At 41.5% G+C, this 18,253-nt stretch overlaps 1 protein-coding gene across 1 annotated transcript in view; it reads left to right on the top strand.

Moving 5' to 3' along the window:
- Positions 1–18,253, top strand: part of IL16 (interleukin 16) — a 93,662-nt gene that overhangs the window by 23,852 nt on the left and 51,557 nt on the right. The window contains exons 3-7 of the mRNA XM_075855248.1: positions 968–1,110; positions 3,035–3,145; positions 4,868–4,982; positions 5,508–5,581; positions 9,399–9,591. Coding sequence (XP_075711363.1) covers positions 968–1,110; positions 3,035–3,145; positions 4,868–4,982; positions 5,508–5,581; positions 9,399–9,591 — 636 coding nt within the window. The remainder of the gene's footprint in view (positions 1–967; positions 1,111–3,034; positions 3,146–4,867; positions 4,983–5,507; positions 5,582–9,398; positions 9,592–18,253) is intronic.

Genomic DNA, 18,253 nt, shown 5'->3' with positions numbered 1-18,253 from the left:
GGACCCGTTTAAATCACGTTTGCCTTCCGTTTGGTCTTTCCGTTCATCTGTTCCGTCAGAGGAACAGATGAACAGAAAGACAAACTGAAAGTATTGTTTCCGTTTGCAATGCCATTGATTTCAATAATATTTTTTTTCTTTCAGTTGGTTTTAGTTTGCGTCCGTTTTCGCTAGGTTTTCTTTTTTTTGTCGGAAACAATAGTGCTGCACACTACGCTATTTACGTCAAAAGAAAAGCAAACGGAAACGATACTTATCGTTTGTCTTTCTGTTCATCTGTTCATCTGTTCCTCTGATGGAATAGATGAATGGAAAGACCAAATGGAAGGCAAACATGATGTGAACAGGCCCTCATCTGCAAACGTTACATGAAAGAAACAAAAATGATTGCACCAAAATATAGTGTGCTTCGGATGACTTTTCTCAGCTATTTAGACTGGAGAGTCCTTCCGGACAGCTCCTACGATTAATGAGAGTGCGACACCATTTATTTACAAACACATTTGGCATACGTCTGCAGAACAGCAGCCTATGGTTATTTTGACTTTATACGCCTGATACAGGCCACAATTTTGGTGTAATAGGGCTTTATACTCCCTGCTACTGGGGTCTTGGCAGCCATCTTCTTCCGCTAAATTCAGTGTGCAGAGGTACTGTGATGAATAAGCATTACATGCTACCAGCACTTCTGGACTATGAAAGGTGACCATGCTGGTCTCCACAACCGCAATGAGATCCAGCATGGTCATGTCAGGAGCTTTACGTAATGAATTAACAAAATGAGGAAACTGTGTTTTTTACAGGGCTTTCTTCCAAGCCGACATGCTCAATGTGTATTCAGAAAAGTATAAAAATGATTGGGTTACCAAAATTCAAGAAAAAGTTGTTCAGGCATTATTATCTTACGTAGAAAAGATAGACGCTGGAACTGTCCTGGTTATGAATATTTTTCTCATATCTGTATTAGGTGTGAACCCATATTGGATTGGTGAAATTGACCCTTCTGCAACTAAGAAACCATCACTTTATAGAGAGAGACAATCCGCAAACTTGTGCAGCAACAGGAAGTCTTTGTCTCAGCAATTTGACTGTCCTACAGCGGCAGTTCAGGTAAGAACTTAGTGATCCAATATCCTGTAAAGGAAAACAAAATTCAAAGTCATAACAGTTATACGAACACAGTAAGGTCTTTTCTTTCAGGTCAAAGTCAAATAAACATGTGCCCCACCAGAAGTCAACTACAATAGACAAGCCAAGTTAATCTGTGATGAAACCAAATACAGAAGTTTCAGACTTCTGAGCTGTGACCGCTTCTTTCTTAACCCCAGTTTTTTTTAAACTTCCTTCCTTTTTTTTAACCAAAAATGGCTATTGACCCCACTTGAAACAGTCCCACCAAGAACAATCCTGACATATCTCAGGAAAATGTACCGTATACTAAAAGGACACTCTTTTGGCATAGAGATGTAGCCATCTTTATCTTGACTTTTAACGCATTAATACACCCTGGCAAGAAAGTATAACTCGACTTTTTCAATGGCTTTTCACTGGGTTTTGTTGTGTGATATCACGCTGCAGAAAGTTATCAGAGTCAAGTTAAACTTAGCTGCATCTGTAAGTATGCCCAGTAAAATCATATATATATTTCGGGAAATTTTCCTGGCATATACTGTACGCTGACAATACACCACCGATGTTGTGTGATTCAAACCTATGAAATACATTATCAACATTTCTCCTTGTCCTGGGATCCTTTTAGTTTAACCACTTAACGACCGCCAATACACCATTTCACGGCGGCCGTTAAGGGTACTTATGCCGGAGTGCCACCATTTCATAAGCCCGGTATGGGTGTCCTGTACCAGCTAAAGCAGGTGTCAGGTGGTCTAAAGACAGCCGGGCACCTGCTCTAATGGGTGGGATTGATTTCAACATCGATCTCACCAGTTTAACCTCTTAGATGCAGCGCTCAATAGCTAGCGCCGCATCCAAGTCCTTTTGGAGCGAGGGAGCTTCCTCTCTCACCCCACCGGCACCCTGCAATGGCAATCGCAGGGTGCCGATGGCTTCTATGGCAGCCAAGGCCCTAACAAAGGCCCCCAGGCCTGAGGCATGACCTAGCAGATGCCTCTCAGTTTTACACTGACAGGTAATAATACGCTGCAAAACAGAAGTATTGTTGTGTATTATAAAAGCGATCAGAGGATCGCATAGTGAAGTCCCCTAGTGGGACTAAAAATAACGTTATCAAAAAGTTTAATAAAGTTAATAATAAATAAATAAAAATCCCCCCCCCCCAATGAAAAACCCACTTTTTCCCTTATAAAATACTTTAATATAAAATTAAAACATTACACAGATTTGGTACACAATAAAAAAGTTATAGCTCTTGGAATGCGACGATGGAAAAAAACGTAAAAAACAAACGTAAATAATAGCTGGGTCATTAATGTCTTAAATAGTACGGCGACTAAGGGGTTAAAGATGAAAAATAGGAACAGTAAAAGAAAAATTAGAACGGTGTCAGCGGATCCCACTGTCTCTCAATGGTAGATGTTTGGGTGGTGGGTTCGGGCATGTTGGAAATCAGCCAATAGACAAGCTGCTGCTAGAAGTGTCCGGCAGCAGTTTGTCATAATCTCCCCATGCACTCTTGGCGAACAAGCATGCATGTTTGTGGCGGAGCCGGGAGATAGAGCTTTTGGTCTTACGTGAATGGCGAGTATTACCGTTTGCATTACACCTATTGATCACTCTCCAATACTCTTTTCTTGATGGAGGTTAAATTCTATTAGTAATTTTAATGGAAAATGTAATAGACATATAAGAGTCCATCACCATACATGTTATTTGCAGTGTTATATCTTCACACTTTGGTCTATTATTCTAGCTGACTTGTTTTTACAGATGCATTTTCTGCACTATGCATCAAATGTATAGAGTGTGAAATCTATTTTCATTGCACATCTCTTTAACATGATGACCTAGGACAAGTCACATCAATGATGTCTTATTAAATCCTCCATACTTACAGGGTGTTTCCCGTTCATCAAGGTCACTGAGTTCAGCACAGTTAGTGAACATGAGAAGCTCCTCACACGCATCTGTCATTTCCAATATCATCTTAATGAAGGGCCAAGGCAAGGTGAGCCAATTCTCGTTATTATTTAATAGAATAGACAGGCCATTTTACACCTGGTATTTTTATTTGTCAGGTAAAGGCATCTGAAAAATTAACAATATGATTAAAATGCATGTATAAATCATACATGAATTTTGTACACAAGCTAAATTGTACTGCACAGTGGTGTACATAGAAGAGACAGGGCCTCCAGAGCATTGATCAAAGTCCCCCTCCCCATTATGATGACGTGTTTTGCCACCTAGGCTTTCATACACCCTTGCGCCAATTCCCCATCGCCTTGTTTGCTAACAATGGAAGGGAGTCCTATAAAGGTTCTCATCACTTATTGGCAAAGGGGATGGGACAAAATAGGGCTGGGCCCACTTTATCCAAGGATCCTATAGCATCTAGATGGTCTGCCTCTATGGTATGTGTGCCCTTGGACTATTCCAGTGTGTTACAAGTTCTTAATTTAATAATAATACTCAATAGTACAACATATTTCAGACTGAATAAGAACAGTCCATTTGAAACCATGTTTTCTTATGGCATTAAAGTGTTTTTCTCATAAAGATCATTTATCACCACAGGAGAGGTGATAAATGTCTGATCGTGGGGATACGTCCACTGGGACCCCCACTGATCCCAAGAACTGAGGTCCCCGATAGCCCTATGTGAATTGAGTGGTACGGCGCATGCTCAGCCACCACTCAATTCTACAGGGCTGCAAATAGCGCTCAGTAATGTCATATATAAATGCTGCATTTTCTAGCAGTATTTAAAGGAATTGTCCACAACCGGACAACTGATGACCTATCCACAGGATAGGTCATCAGTATATGATCAGTGGGGGTTCGACACTTGGACCTTGCACCGATCAGCCGCTCCGCCTGCCTCTGGGCACCGGACGTCAATACTGGAAGCAGCTATTCAAGTGAATAGGAGCAGAAATGCAGTTCTGCAGAACACCCGCTGTGCACTGGTCGGAGCCATCTGCTTCTGGCTCCAACTACTGCATACCCTTCAAAATATCCGGCACCCGGAGGCAGCCGAAGCAACTGATCAGTGAGGAGTTCGGGTCTCGGACCCGCGCCGATCATATACTGAGGACCTATCCTGTGGATAGGTCATCAATTGTCTGGTCGTGGACAACCCCTTTAAGGTCTTAAGTATTGTAGTATTATACAAACCCATTTCGTACAAAGTAAAGAATATACTCCAACAAGGAAGCAAAGAAAAATGGGGGTTTCAAGAAAGGCGCTGCTGATATCCAGAGGGTTTAAGATCAAAGTTATTTATTATTAATAGAATAAAAAATAATTAAATAAAATCCATAAGTGATGTGGCTACGCGTTTCAACACCGGTCTGGTGTCTTCATCAGGCCATTAGCTGTACAACCAGACAAGATGAGGATTTACTGCACGATGTGGCGCCCTCTTCCTCTTTTTGTCCCATTAGATTTCCTACAAAGTATCATGCATTGTTTAATATTGATCCCCTCACCTGTTAAACATGGTCCTTTCCTGTAAAAATTAAATAAAGGAGAAGTGTAATATTGTCAGGTATTTTGTAAGTCAGTTTCTAGTTCATGCTAAACAGCATATATTTCAATAAATCTTGTCCATTATTCTAGGAAAAGGTGTACAGTGTATTGTGTTCTTACTGAGTATAGTGCATAGCATATTTTAACAGTTCTAAAGACCGAACAGATACATAAAGTTACATCTATTGTTGTTGGCTAGGGATTGGGTTTTAGTATTGTTGGAGGGAAGGACAGCATCTATGGACCTGTGGGCATCTACGTGAAGACAATCTTTCCGGATGGAGCTGCTGCGGCTGACGGCAGGCTACAAGAAGGTAACTATTTTCTAAGTGTGTAAAACAAATTTAGCTTTCTACTAGTTTTGAACATACTTTCATAAATGCTTAATAAATGTGATTATTATTTGTTAGCCAAAAAGTTCTGTTATGAAAAAGATCACGGCACATATTTTAAAATATTACCTTAGCTCGTAGTTGGGCTTCGTACACCATTTTTTATTAAATAAGGCCAGGATGAAATGTTGCCCCATATTTTAATAAAACAATATAATAAACAATCCCTTATCTATTCAGTCCGACTATAGTGACTGTCTGCAGCACAACTATAAAATGTACAAAGCTTAATTACCTGTTATGATGGAAGCACAATGGAAGTATAAATCACCTATATAAAGGCAGCCATTGGCACGGAATAGATTGTTTTCTCTAAACTAATATGATCACCGTAAATGGGACATAGCTGCTTTTAACAAGCCTTATTACGTTTGGCTGTGTTATAACATAGAACAGTCCTGCTGATGGGTCCATGCATTATTAACTTTCCAAAGTGTTTTATTGCAGGGGATGAAATTCTGGAACTTAATGGAGAGTCAATGTATGGTGTAACACATAATGATGCTCTACAGAAGTTTAAAGTAAGAATTCATTGAACACACTCATAAATTGCAGATGCATGTTGGAAAGATAATGAGCAGACATATAAAAGGAAACATAGAAAGCACAAAAAAAAAACAGCCAAAAATGCAGGGCTCAGGGGAAATGTTTCAATATTTTGACAGAATTCTATAGGGGGGTGGCATCATGCTACTTATGCTACATGGGATTTGCAACACTTTTCATGCAAGGTATCGCATTCACTATAATAAAGTCCTAAAGTACACCCAACAGATCAGATTTTCCGGATTTCTTATAATTGCACTAATTGGGTTACTTAAATTAAATATTGCCAAGCCCTTCATCAATGGGGAATGCTCAAAAGGGCATTAACAAAATTCAAAAAAGTGACCAAATGTGCTTATCTGGAAACACAGAGTTTCTAGAAGCGCCTTTCAATATATGTTCATGAAAAATAGTGTCCCGGCATATTCAAAAATAGATAGACTCTTCAGTTTTCATTTACCTTTCATTTATTTATGAAGGTTAATTTTTGCCAACTTGCCTAATATAGAAATTTATAAAAAGACAGACCTTAGTCCAGGGGTTTTCACCACGATATGAGTAGCGACTGTATGCATCCGCTCCATCTGCACAAACACTAAACATCATTCGGAGTCCCAGCCTATAGCCATAATGTCTTGCTTGAGAAAAGGGGCATGACACCTCTGAAACTTTGCGTGTTATGTTTGCTGCTCGAACGCTGTGTATGGTGACATTAAGGCTTGAATGGTGACATTATGGCTATCAGGCTGGGATACTAATCCTAAAAAAATGCACCTGTTTTAGATATGGGACGGATGGAGTTGAGAAACACTGCTTCAAAAATGTAGGGGCGCAAGTTTTCACATCAAGTAACACTCCAGGCAAAACTCATACACATTCTTATGCCTAGGCCCTGCCCTATGCATCATATAGTGTATCAGTTTTGTCCAGAGTATCTTTCAAGCATTTATATATTCACTATTACACCTGTTTACACAGAACGAAGAAAATAATTTAAAGGAGCGCCCACAGAGGCATAACAGTGTTGGGCTGGAGTACATTGGACCCATCAGAGGAATTGACTCTGGTGCCCACCCTCCACCCATATTAAAACTTAGCAGATTCAGTTCCACGCAAAAATATTATCGCCATATACTGTAAATACATATAATGCCACCACACACTGTATATGTACTAACATCATACATTGTACACATAAATAATACCAACAATAAACTGTACATTTGAATTTTCCCTACATATATTGTGTATTTAAATAAAACCTTCATATACTGTGCATATAAGTAATCTCGCCATATAGTACACATACAAGTAATACCTCCATATACTGTGCAGATAAATACCACCACCATATCCTGTTCATATAAATAATGCCACCATATATTGTACACACAATTGCCAGAGAATACTGTATATGTAAATGATGTTGTTATACACGAAATAACCAATGAGCTATAAAGATTTCAAATAATATCAATATACAAAATATTGGCATAATGTTACCAAATAATAGTATAATTACACAATCATATGCAGCTATATATATATATATATATACATATATATATATATATATATATATATATATATACTGTATATATATATATATATATACATCTATATATAAACAAATACATAAACATACTGTATACACATTTATATAAACACATACATAACACACACAAACACACGCATATACATTCAAACACACACAAATATACACAGTCAAGTGACATTATTATGACCACCTCCTACTTCTGGCGTTGGCAGCGCATAGCCCATGAAGGAAGTAATGTGTCGTGGACTGTCTTGGTGGGTATATAAGGTGTGCGATAGTCTGTCTGAACACATATCACTCGTTGTTGCCATGGGTGAAAGGGGCGATTTATCAGAGTTGCAAAAATAGATAATTATTGGCTTTCAGGGCAAGGGTGGCAGTATTTCTCAAACAGCGCAGTTTGCGACCTGTTCGCATGCTGCTGTGCTGAAAGTGTATAGTGAGTGGACAAATGGCACCATTGGTAATAACCGACGTGGAAACTGCGGAGCACCACGTGCCATTGATGTGAGATGTGAACATCGGCTAGGAAGGTGGAGCAGCTCACCGTGAAAATCAACCAGGGGGCTATCAGACGTGTGTCTAAATCAACAGCTTAGTGAACCCTACTGCGTATGGGGCTCTGAAGCAGACAGATGGTCACTGTTCCTATGCTAACAAAGGTGCATCAGAAAAAAAGGCTTAAATTTGCACGGCAGTGTCAGAATTGCTCCACCCATGATTGGCAAAGGGTTGTCTTCTCCGTTGAGTCACGTTTTCTGCTTCATGGGACGAATGGACGTTGGTGTGTCAGGCGAGAAACATCAGAGAACAAGCACCCTGCAACCATTGCTGGAAGAATACAAGCTGGTGGCGGCAGTGTTATGGTCTGGGGAATATTTTCATGGCATTCTCTGGGCTCACTCATCCATCTGGGAGGCACTCTGAACCAGATTGGGTATGAATTCATTGTTGCAGATCACGTCCACCCATGCATGCTGTTTATCTTCCCTGGGGCAGATGGAATCTTCCAGCAAGACAATGCGAGATGTCAAACGGCTAGAAATGTCCGACAATGGCTGGAAGAGCACAATCAAAACTTCCAATTACTTCCCTGGCCCCCTAATTTGCAAGACTTAAACCCAATTGAGCATCTGTGGGACAAACTCGATCGTCTTGTTCGCTCTATGGATCCTCCCCCCACGCACCCTCCAGCAGATGTGGGATGCACTGCAGTTAGCATGGCTCCAGATACCTGAGACAACCTACCAGCACCTTATTGAGTGACTCCCAGCCCGTCTAGCTGCTGTCCGTGCTGCACACGGCGGTTACTCTGGATATTAGCTGCTGGTCATAATAATGTGACTCGGCTGTGTATATACAGTACTGTAAATCTATCTATATCCACACATAAATATACACATATACATACACACGCACATATAAACATCTTTGTTACACACACACACACACACACACACACACACACACACACACACACACACACACACACACACACACACATAAATTATATATATATATATATATATTACATTAATATATATACACACACAATATGTCCATCTATATACACACATACAAGAGTGATGAGAGCAGCGGGTGGATGGGGAGAGTGGGAATCTGTATTTTGTTTTTCTTATTTGGCATGGGGGTGGTGAAGACAGGTCAAGCAGTTACACTTAGCCCATGGCTATACGATAAATCAGCCAGCCATCTCTGTAGAAGACCCAGGAACTTGCCCAATCATGAGTGGCTGCTGCTATGTTTAGTGGCCTTCTCTCTCAGGAAGTCACTCACACGTCATGGCATATGTTTTGGGGTTTTTTGCCACAATTTTACAGAGAGCACATTAAAAAAGGTGACAAAACCGCCACCTGTCTGATTATATTGACTTTAAAAAAACAAACAAAAAAAAACAGCATTTGAAGACGGGGCCCACTAGAGGATCTCCGGTGTGCCAGTCCAACCCTTGACATACCTGTGGATGATGCAGAGGTATTAATTACACTCTGGCCCTGATGTCTGCCACATAACAAGACACCAGTATTATAAATGGCACATGGTAGGTGGAGGGCTCTGTTACATATATTGCGTTGGGGCCTTAGAGCATCATATTAAGCCTATTAACCAATCAAAAAAATCAGATGATTGTATTTCCTTGATGCTTCTTTCTGAGATTAATGCAATTCCTATTGGATATAAGTCTGTAACATACTGTTATTTGTAATCTTCAGCAAGTGAGGAAAGGAGTGATCACTCTCACAGTTCGAACGGGACTCAGTGCACCAGACATCATCAAAGCCTGCAACTCCCAAATGGTTCGCTCCAAAAGCTCCAGCACCTGCGCAGTGAGAGAGCATAGTCCGCTACAATCAGAAAGCTCTAATCCAAATGACAGAGTCATTATGGAGGTGTCATTACAAAAAGGTACCAATCAGATTATTGAGTTATTATAAAATACTTTGTCACACCATATATATATATCATATAACAGTGCTCCCCAACCAGTGACTTGGGAGTCACATGTGTCGCTCATGCCTCCTGCATGTGGATCACCAGCTACAGATCCTAATGTGCACTCATTGTCATACCATTATTCAACCTGGCACTAAAATTAGAACCATATCATTGGTAAGAGCCAATTTACTGGGTAGAAGACTTTTTCCCTTTAAGTATTTAGTGCCATTTAAATGTGGCTACATATATGTGCCAAGTTATATATGACCATTGTTAAAGCTCCTACTCGATATTACAGAAATGAAATATGGATTTTATATCTAAGTATAAGAATTAGTCCTGATAGTCACCTCAGACCCACCTTAGGGACGATTGGACTTTCAAGCTGATTTTACAAATAAGGGCCTGTTCACATCACCATTCTTTTCCGTTCCGGGGTTCCATCAGAAGTTTCCGTCGGGTGAACCCCGCTACGGAAAGTGAAAGTGAAAGCACAGCTTCCGTTTCAGCCACCATTGATCTCAATGGTGACGGAAACCTAGCTAATGGTTTCCGTTCGTCACCATTCCGGCAGGTTTCCGTTTTTCCAACGGAATCATTAGCGGAGTCGACTAGGTTGAAGAGGGGAGAGTTTAGTGAGGGGAAGACCGATTAGTAATGAGTTACAGTAGTCAAGACGAGAGTGAATCAGAGCAACAATGAGAGTTTTGGCTGTTTCCACAGTAAGAAAAGGGTGGATTCTGGAGATGTTTTTAAGGTGAAAGTGACAGGAGTGTGAAAGTGATTAAATGTGAGAAGTAAAGGAAAGATCTGAGTCAAAAATAACCCCGAGACAGCGGGCGTTCTGCCCAGGAGTTATGGTAGTGCCACACACTGAGATGGAGACATCAGGTTTAGGTAGGTTAGTAGATGGTGGAAAGATTCAGTTTCAGATAGAGAGAGGACATGACTGGTGTTCTGTATTAGAGCAGGGGTGATGTCATGGGAAGAGGCATATAATTGGGTGTCATCAGCGTAGAGATGGTACTGGAAGCCAAATCTGCTGATGGTTTGTCCAATAGGGGCCGTGTAGAGAGAAAAGAGGAGCGGACCTAGGACTGATCCCTGAGGAATCCCAACAGCAAGGGGAAGAGGAGAAGAAGTAGAGCCAGCAAATGACACACTGAACGAGCGATAGGAAGAAAACCATGTTAACCCCTACCCGCACCAGGACGTAACTGTACGTCGTTGCGGGAAGTTACTTCCCGCACGAGGACGTACAGTTACTGAGTTAATCCCAGTGCACACTGTCGGCGACAGTGTGCACCGGGAACCAGGAGGTCAGCTGTCGCCGACAGCTGACACTCCCCTCTTGCCGGCCAGCGGTCCTTTGCCGCTGATTTCGGCGCATTAACCCCTTAAATTCGGCGATCGGGTGCAATCGCCGAATTTTAGGGGTTTCTAACATATCGGCAGACCCCCGTCCGAAATCGCGGGGTCTGCCGATAGTTAGTATGGCAAACGGAAGCCAAACAATGGCTTCCGGGTCTGCCACGGACAGAAGCCCATCAGGACCAACCTTCGGCTGGTCCTGATAGGCTTCCTGTCAGAGTGACAGAAAGTCACTGTGCCGTTCCCGATGCACACTGTCGGCGACAGTGTGCATCGGGAACTTGGAGATCAGCTGTCCCCGACAGCTGACACTCACCAGTGTTGCCGATCAGCGGCTCATCGCCGTTGATTTCGGCAATTAACCCGTTACATGCGGGGCTCGATTGCGATCTCCGCATGTAGCGGGTTTGTAGCGCATCAGCAGCCCCCATGCAATCGTGGGGGCTTCTGATGCTTGTGATGGCACCCGGGGGCCAGACAACGGCCCCCAAGTCTGCCATGTATGTCAGCCTATGAGGATCAGCCTCTGCTGATCCTCGTAGACCAACTGTCAGAGTGACTGTGACGTCACACTGACAGTTGGAATACATTACACTACCTAGGTAGTGTAATGTATTCCAGCAGCGATCAGAGCTGCAGGTCAAAAAAAGAAAGTGTAAAAAGTAATAGAAAAGTTAATAAACAAAAATATAAAGTGTAAAAAGTAAAAAAAAGTTAATAAAAATGTTTTATAAAAGTGTAAAAATAAAAGGTTTTGTTTTCCTATAATAAGTCATTTATTATAGGGAAAAAATGAAAACGTTAAAAAAAAGTACACATATTTGGTATCGCCACGTTCGTAACGACCCAATCTATGAAACTATAATGTTAATTTTTCCAGACGGTGAACGCCGCAAACAAAATAAACGGAAAACTGTCAGCATCGCTATTTTTTGGTCACCACCCCTCCCAAGATATAGAATAAAAAGTGATCAAAAAGTCGCATTTACCCCAAAATGGTACCAATAAAAACTACAACCCGTCCCGCAAAAAACAAGACCTCCCTCAGCTTTTTTGACGAAAAAATAAAAAAGTTACGGCTCAGAATAGCGTGTCCCAGAAAATAAATTATTTTATAGAAACTTAATTTTATTGTGCAAACGCTGCAAAACGTAAAAAAAACTATACACATATGGTATCGGCGTAATCGTACCGACCGGCAGAATAAATTAAAACGTAATTTATTGCGCACGGTGAACGCTGTAATAAATAAAGAATTTAAAGCGCCAAAATCGCTGTTTTTTGGTCACCGTAATCGGGAGAAATTGCTTTACAAATTTTGGGGTTCTTTTTCTCCTTTATTCCTTGTAAAAATGAAAAAATTCTATGTTTCCACAGAAAAATAGGTGATTTTCATCTTCACAGACTAATTCCACTAAATTCTGCAAAAAAACTGTGGGGTCAAAATTCTAACTATACCCCTAGAAAAATGCCTTGAGGGGTGTAGTTTCCAAAATGGGGTCACTTTGGGGGGGTTTCGGCTGTTTAGGTACCACAAGACCTCCTCAAACCTGACATAGTGCCTAAAATACATTCCTAAAAAAAGGAGGCCCCGAAATCCACTAGCTGCTCCTTTGCTTCTGCGGCCTGTGTTTCAGTCCATTAGGACACTAGGGCCACATGTTGGATATTTCTAAAATCTGCAGAATCTGGGCAATAAATATTGAGCTGCGTTTCCCTGGTAAAACCTTCTGTGTTACAGATTTTTTTTTATTACAAATGAATTTCGGCAAAAAAATGAAATTTGTAAATTTCACCTCTACTTTGCCTTAATTCCTGTGAAACGCCTAAAGGGTTAAAATATTTTCTGAATGTGGTTTTGAATACCTTGAGGGGTACAGTTTTCAAAATGGGGGGATTTATGGGGACTTTCTAATATATAAGGCCCTCAAAGCCACTTCAGAACTGAACTGGTCCCTGAAAAAATGGCCTATTGAAATTTTATTGAAAATATGAGAAATTGCTGCTAAAGTTCTAAGCCTCGTAACGTCCTAGAAAAATAAAAGTACGTGAAAAAAAATGATGCAAACATAAAGTAGACATATAGGGGATGTTAACTAGTAACTATTTTGTGTGGTATTACTATCTGTTTCACAAGCAAATACATTTAAATTTAGAAAAATGCTAATTTTTGCAAATTTTTGCTAAAATTTGAAGTTTTTCACAAATAAATATTGAATTTATCGACCAAATGTTTTCACTAACATAAAGTACAATATGTCACGAGAAAACAATCTCAGAATCGCTTGGATAGGTAAAAACATTCCGGAGTTATTACCACATAAAGTGACACATGTCAGATTTGAAAAAATAGGCTGTGTCCACAAGGCCAAAACAGGCTGTGTCCTAAAGGGGTTAACTAGGAGTTTGTGGTCGACAGTGTCAAAGGCTGCAGAGAGATCCAGAAGAATCAGTAGAGAGTATTTGCCGTTGGATTTAGCCGCCAAAAGATCGTTTGAGACTTTAGTAAGGGCAGTTTCTGTGGAGTGTATCGTGCGGAAACCATATTGTAAGGGGACAAGAATGGAGTTAGCAGCGAGATAGCGGATAAGGCGAAAGTAGACCAAGCGTTCCAGGAGTTTGGAGATGAAGGGGAGATTAGAGACTGGTCGGTAGTTAGCAGCGCTGGATGGGTCAAGAGTTGTTTTTTTCAGTAATGGGTTTATAATGGCATGTTTAACCCCTTCCCGACATTTGACGTATACGAATACGCCAAAGTCGGGTAGGGGAAGTAAGGAGCGGGCTCATGGAGTGAACCCTCTCCATACGATGCGGGTGTCGGCTGTTTGTTACAGCCGACACTTCAGAGTAACGAACGGCATCGCGCTTGAGCGCGATCCCGCTCGTTTAACTCGTTAAATGCTGCGGTCAGTAGCGACCGCAGCATTTAAATTGTTAGACAGAGGGGGTAGACCCCCTCTAACAGCTCATCGCGCCCCCCGCAATACAATCGCGGGGGGCGATGGTTGCTATGGCTGCCCGGGGGCCTATTGAAGGCCTCCGGCAGGGATTAATAGTTGCCTGTCAGAATCACGATATACTGCAATACATTAGTATTGCAGTATATCGTGCAAGCGATCTAACAATCGCTGGTTGAAGTCCCCTAAGGGGACTAATAAAAAAAGTAAAAATTAGTTAAATAAAGTTTTTTTTTGTGTAAAAAAAAAAAAATATTAAAAGTTCAAAAAACCCCCCTTTTCCCAGTTTCCCCCTAGAGCATAGTAAAAAAATAAATAAATAAACATAATTGGTATCGCGGCGTCCGTAAAATTCTGAACTATTACAATATATCGTTATTTAACCCGCATGGTGAACGCCGTAAAAAAATAAATTGTAAATGCCAGAATCTCAATTTTTTGGTCATCTAATCTCCCACAAAAAATGAAATAAAAAGCGTCGCACATACATCAAAATGGTATTATTAATAACTACAGCTTATCCCGCAAAAAAAAAGCCCTCATACCACTTAGTCGACGGAAAAATAAAAAAGTTATGGCTCTCGGAATTTGGCTACACAAAATAAATTTTCTTTTTTACACTTAGGTTATTACTTGTAAAAGTAGTAAAATATAGAAAAAAAACTTTATATATTTGGTATCGGCGTAATAGTATTGACCCACAGAATAAAATTAACATGTTGTTTTAATTTCACAGTGAATTCCGTAAAAACGGCGCGCAAAAAACCATGGAGGAATCGCTGTTTTTTTATTTTCTACCCCACAAATATTTTTTTACCATTTCCTAGTACATTACATGGCAAAATAAATGGTGCTACGAAAAACTACAACTCGTCCCGCAAAAATCAAGCCTCATAGTACTATATCGACGGAAAAATAAAGACGTTATGGCTTTTGGAATGTGGGGAGGAAAAACGAAAATGAAAATCTGAAAAAGGGCTGCGGCGGGAAGGGGTTAAAAGAGGAGGGAATGATTCCAGAAGGAAGAGGTTCAAAATTTTAGTCGGGTGACTAGTGAGAGCCGGGGAGAAGGAATGGACGAGGTGTGAGGGGATAGGATCAATAGGACAGGTAGTAGGACGAGAAGAAAGGAGCCTGGAGACTTCTTCTTCTGTTATTGGGTGTAATGCTGAAAGTGAAAAAGAGGGAGTTCTAGGGGAATGGTAAATATCATCCCGGTTGTTGTCCATTTTAACTTTAAAATAAGTGGCCAGGTCCTCAGCACTGATATCTGTGATTGGCATCTGCACTTTAGGACTAAGGTGGGAATGAAAATTATCAAAGAGGCGTTTTGGATTATTAGATAGTGTGGAGATGAGAGAGGTGAAATAAACTTGTTTGGCTCTGTAAAGCGCAGAGTTGTAAGTTTTGAGCAGAAATTTGTAATGGAGGAAATCTGCAGCCAAATGCGATTTTCTCCACAGACGTTCGAAACATCTCGAGCACCGCTGAAGAAAGCGGGATTGGGGTGTGTGCCAGGGTTGTGGACATCTTTGCCAAGTAGTTCGGAGTGTAGAGGGGGCTGTTTCATCCAAGGCATTTTTGAGAGTATTATTCTAATGTTTGGCGGCCAGATTGGGAAATGAGAGGGAAGAGATAGGGGACAATGTGGACTGTAGACTGTCTATGAGTTGCTGAGTGTTGATGGCATGTATATTTCTGTATGTCTGATAGGTAGGCATGTCCTGTGGAGGCAGAACATTTTTGATAGTAAAGAAGAGAAGATTGTGGTCAGAAAGCGGGAGAGGAGAATTATTAAAGTCAGAAACTGAGCAGAGACGGAAGAAGACCAGGTCAAGTGAATGCCTGGTGAAGAGATAGTAAGTTGTGACAGACCTAGGGAGGAGGTTAAAGATAGAAACTGGGATGCAGATGAGGAGATAGGGTTATCAATGGGGATGTTAAAGTCACGCATGATGAGAGTTGGTGTTTCAGATTCTAGGAATTGTGGAAGCCAGGAATTGAGGCGATGAGCCCGGGGGGCGGTAGACAACTGCCACTCGGAGGGAGAATGGGCGGAAGAGCTTCAGGGTGTGGACTTCATAAGAGGGAAATGTGAGTGAGGGGACAGGGGGAATGACCTGGAAAGCGCAGTGTCGGGAAAGAAGTATACCTACTCCTCCACCCTGCCTGTTCTCAGGTCTGGGGGCATGAGAGAAGTGGAGACCACCATTAGATAGAGCAGTAGGGGAAGCAGTGTCAGACAGGTGTAGCCATGTTTCTGTAAGAGCCAGAAGGTTGAAACAGTTAGAAAGGAATAAGTCATGAATAAAGGTGAGTTTGTTGCACACGGACCGAGAATTCCAGAACGCACATTTAAAAGAGACAGGAGAAGACATACAAGGAATGTTAAGAAGATTAGCAGTGTTTCTATGTGTGGCAGGTAAGGGGTTGAGCTTGGCAGAAGAAAAGGGAGGGGTTGGGGAGATGTGCCCTGCAGCGAATATCAGGAGAATCGAGAGAGTCTGAAAATGGTACAGTGGTTTATTAGAGCGACTTTTGTGTTGAGCAGTGTGCTGAGATGGTTTATGGTGATTGAGGAAAGTGAATAGTGCATGGGAGCTGTACATGGGTGAGGGAAGGAGAGAGGGACTGATGTGGATTGTTTTAAGCAAAGGCATAAATGGGCGGCAGGATTTCAAACAAACCACAGCTAAAATGAGGAGTGAGGCAGTAAAGATGGTGTGATGGTTTTCGAAACAGTAAAAATGGCCAAAGTATAATCTATCATTTAAAATATACTTAGTTTACAACTGTCATGTGACTTGCACATGGATTGTCACATTTTTGTTTCACCCATCTCTTTTTTATTGATAAACTGATAGCATCGCACGTACATGGGATTTGGGGCTCTGCACATTACTGCATTAAAACAACCTCAGAGTTGTATAGAAGCAGAATGCAGCACCGATAGAAGTCTACTACTGCACCTCCCTATGCCCTTATACGTAATCAGAGAAGAAAAAAAATATGCTATAGGGGAGAATATCTCCATAATACTGCCCTGTATGTAGGCACTATATGGCATCACATGCCGCAAGGACTCTGTTCTTCCCTAATGTTCTGTGCACAAAACTCCGCTGTGTGCATAAGACTTTACTGGTTACAAAGAGCGTTTTTTGCTCTGGAGGACCTGTCCTGCATTAGACACAGGGGCATACATAGGAATTATAGGACCACATAGCAAAAGCAGAATTGGGCCATCCCATCACTACCAACCATCATCCTGCTGCAGACGATATGGGTGATTACAGTTCTGATCAGACACAGTCAGAGACAGTATACATATTTACATTCAGTGACTCATATGTAAAGTCTTCTCTTACTGGAGTTGCTCACTTTCCTTCTCTTCTCCATCTGGTCCAGACTGCCATGATGACTTCTCCCGACCACGAATTCTTCTCTGCAGAGTTTACCACCTAGATGTCTTCTGCTCCTCACTTTTCCTCACACTGTGCCCCTGAAAGTAACAATGTCATATATAGCGCCCCTGAATAAAAATGCCCCACTATGTGCCCCCTGAATAAAAAAATAGGCCCCACACTTTGCCCCTAAATTTAAAATGCCCCACAATATGCCTCCTGAATAAAAATATACCCCACAATGTTCCCCCTGATTAAAAATATGCCCCACAATGTGCCCCCTGAATAAAAAATATTCCCCACAGTATGCCCTCTGAATAAAAATTGCCCAGCACTGTGCCCCTGAATAAAAAACTTGCCCCTCAATGTGCCCCTGAATTAAAAGTACTTCAGGGGGATTTAATTGCCCCGCACTGTAATTGACTCTACACTGCCCCCTGAATAAAAGTGCCCTACACTGTGCAGCTCTCAATTAAAACTGCCCTACAATGAGTCCCCTGAAATAAAAGCCCCCTAGTAAGGACTAGAATACTCACCTGCCAACAATCCAACCCTGCTCCCGCTGTATCCACTCGCCGCTGCCACAAGGGTAAAGCATGGCCTTTTTTAGCTAGGAAGTCATTGCGCCGCCTGCATCACAAAAAAGGCGCCATGGGGTGGTGCTGGGAGTTGAGAATGGCTCTCTTGCACGCTGCAGCGCTGGAAACTGTTTAAGGTTTTTTTCTGTGTCTTAATTATGCGGATACAATTGAATGCATGGGCCCAGTCATCATTAATGGGGCGGGACAGGGGGTAGGTAGGGGCCATTCGGCCCCACAGCAGTGGTGTAGTCTGTCTCCATTGGAGGTGCAGTTGAATTGTACACTTAAGTGCTAGGTTTCATCTCAGATAACAGTCGATCTC

The sequence above is a fragment of the Rhinoderma darwinii genome, chromosome 3 (genome assembly GCF_050947455.1).
Source record: "Rhinoderma darwinii isolate aRhiDar2 chromosome 3, aRhiDar2.hap1, whole genome shotgun sequence".
NCBI classification, from domain to species: domain Eukaryota; kingdom Metazoa; phylum Chordata; class Amphibia; order Anura; family Rhinodermatidae; genus Rhinoderma; species Rhinoderma darwinii.
The sequence above is the reverse complement of the archived record's forward strand: the minus strand, read 5'-3'. Positions and strand labels throughout refer to the sequence as shown.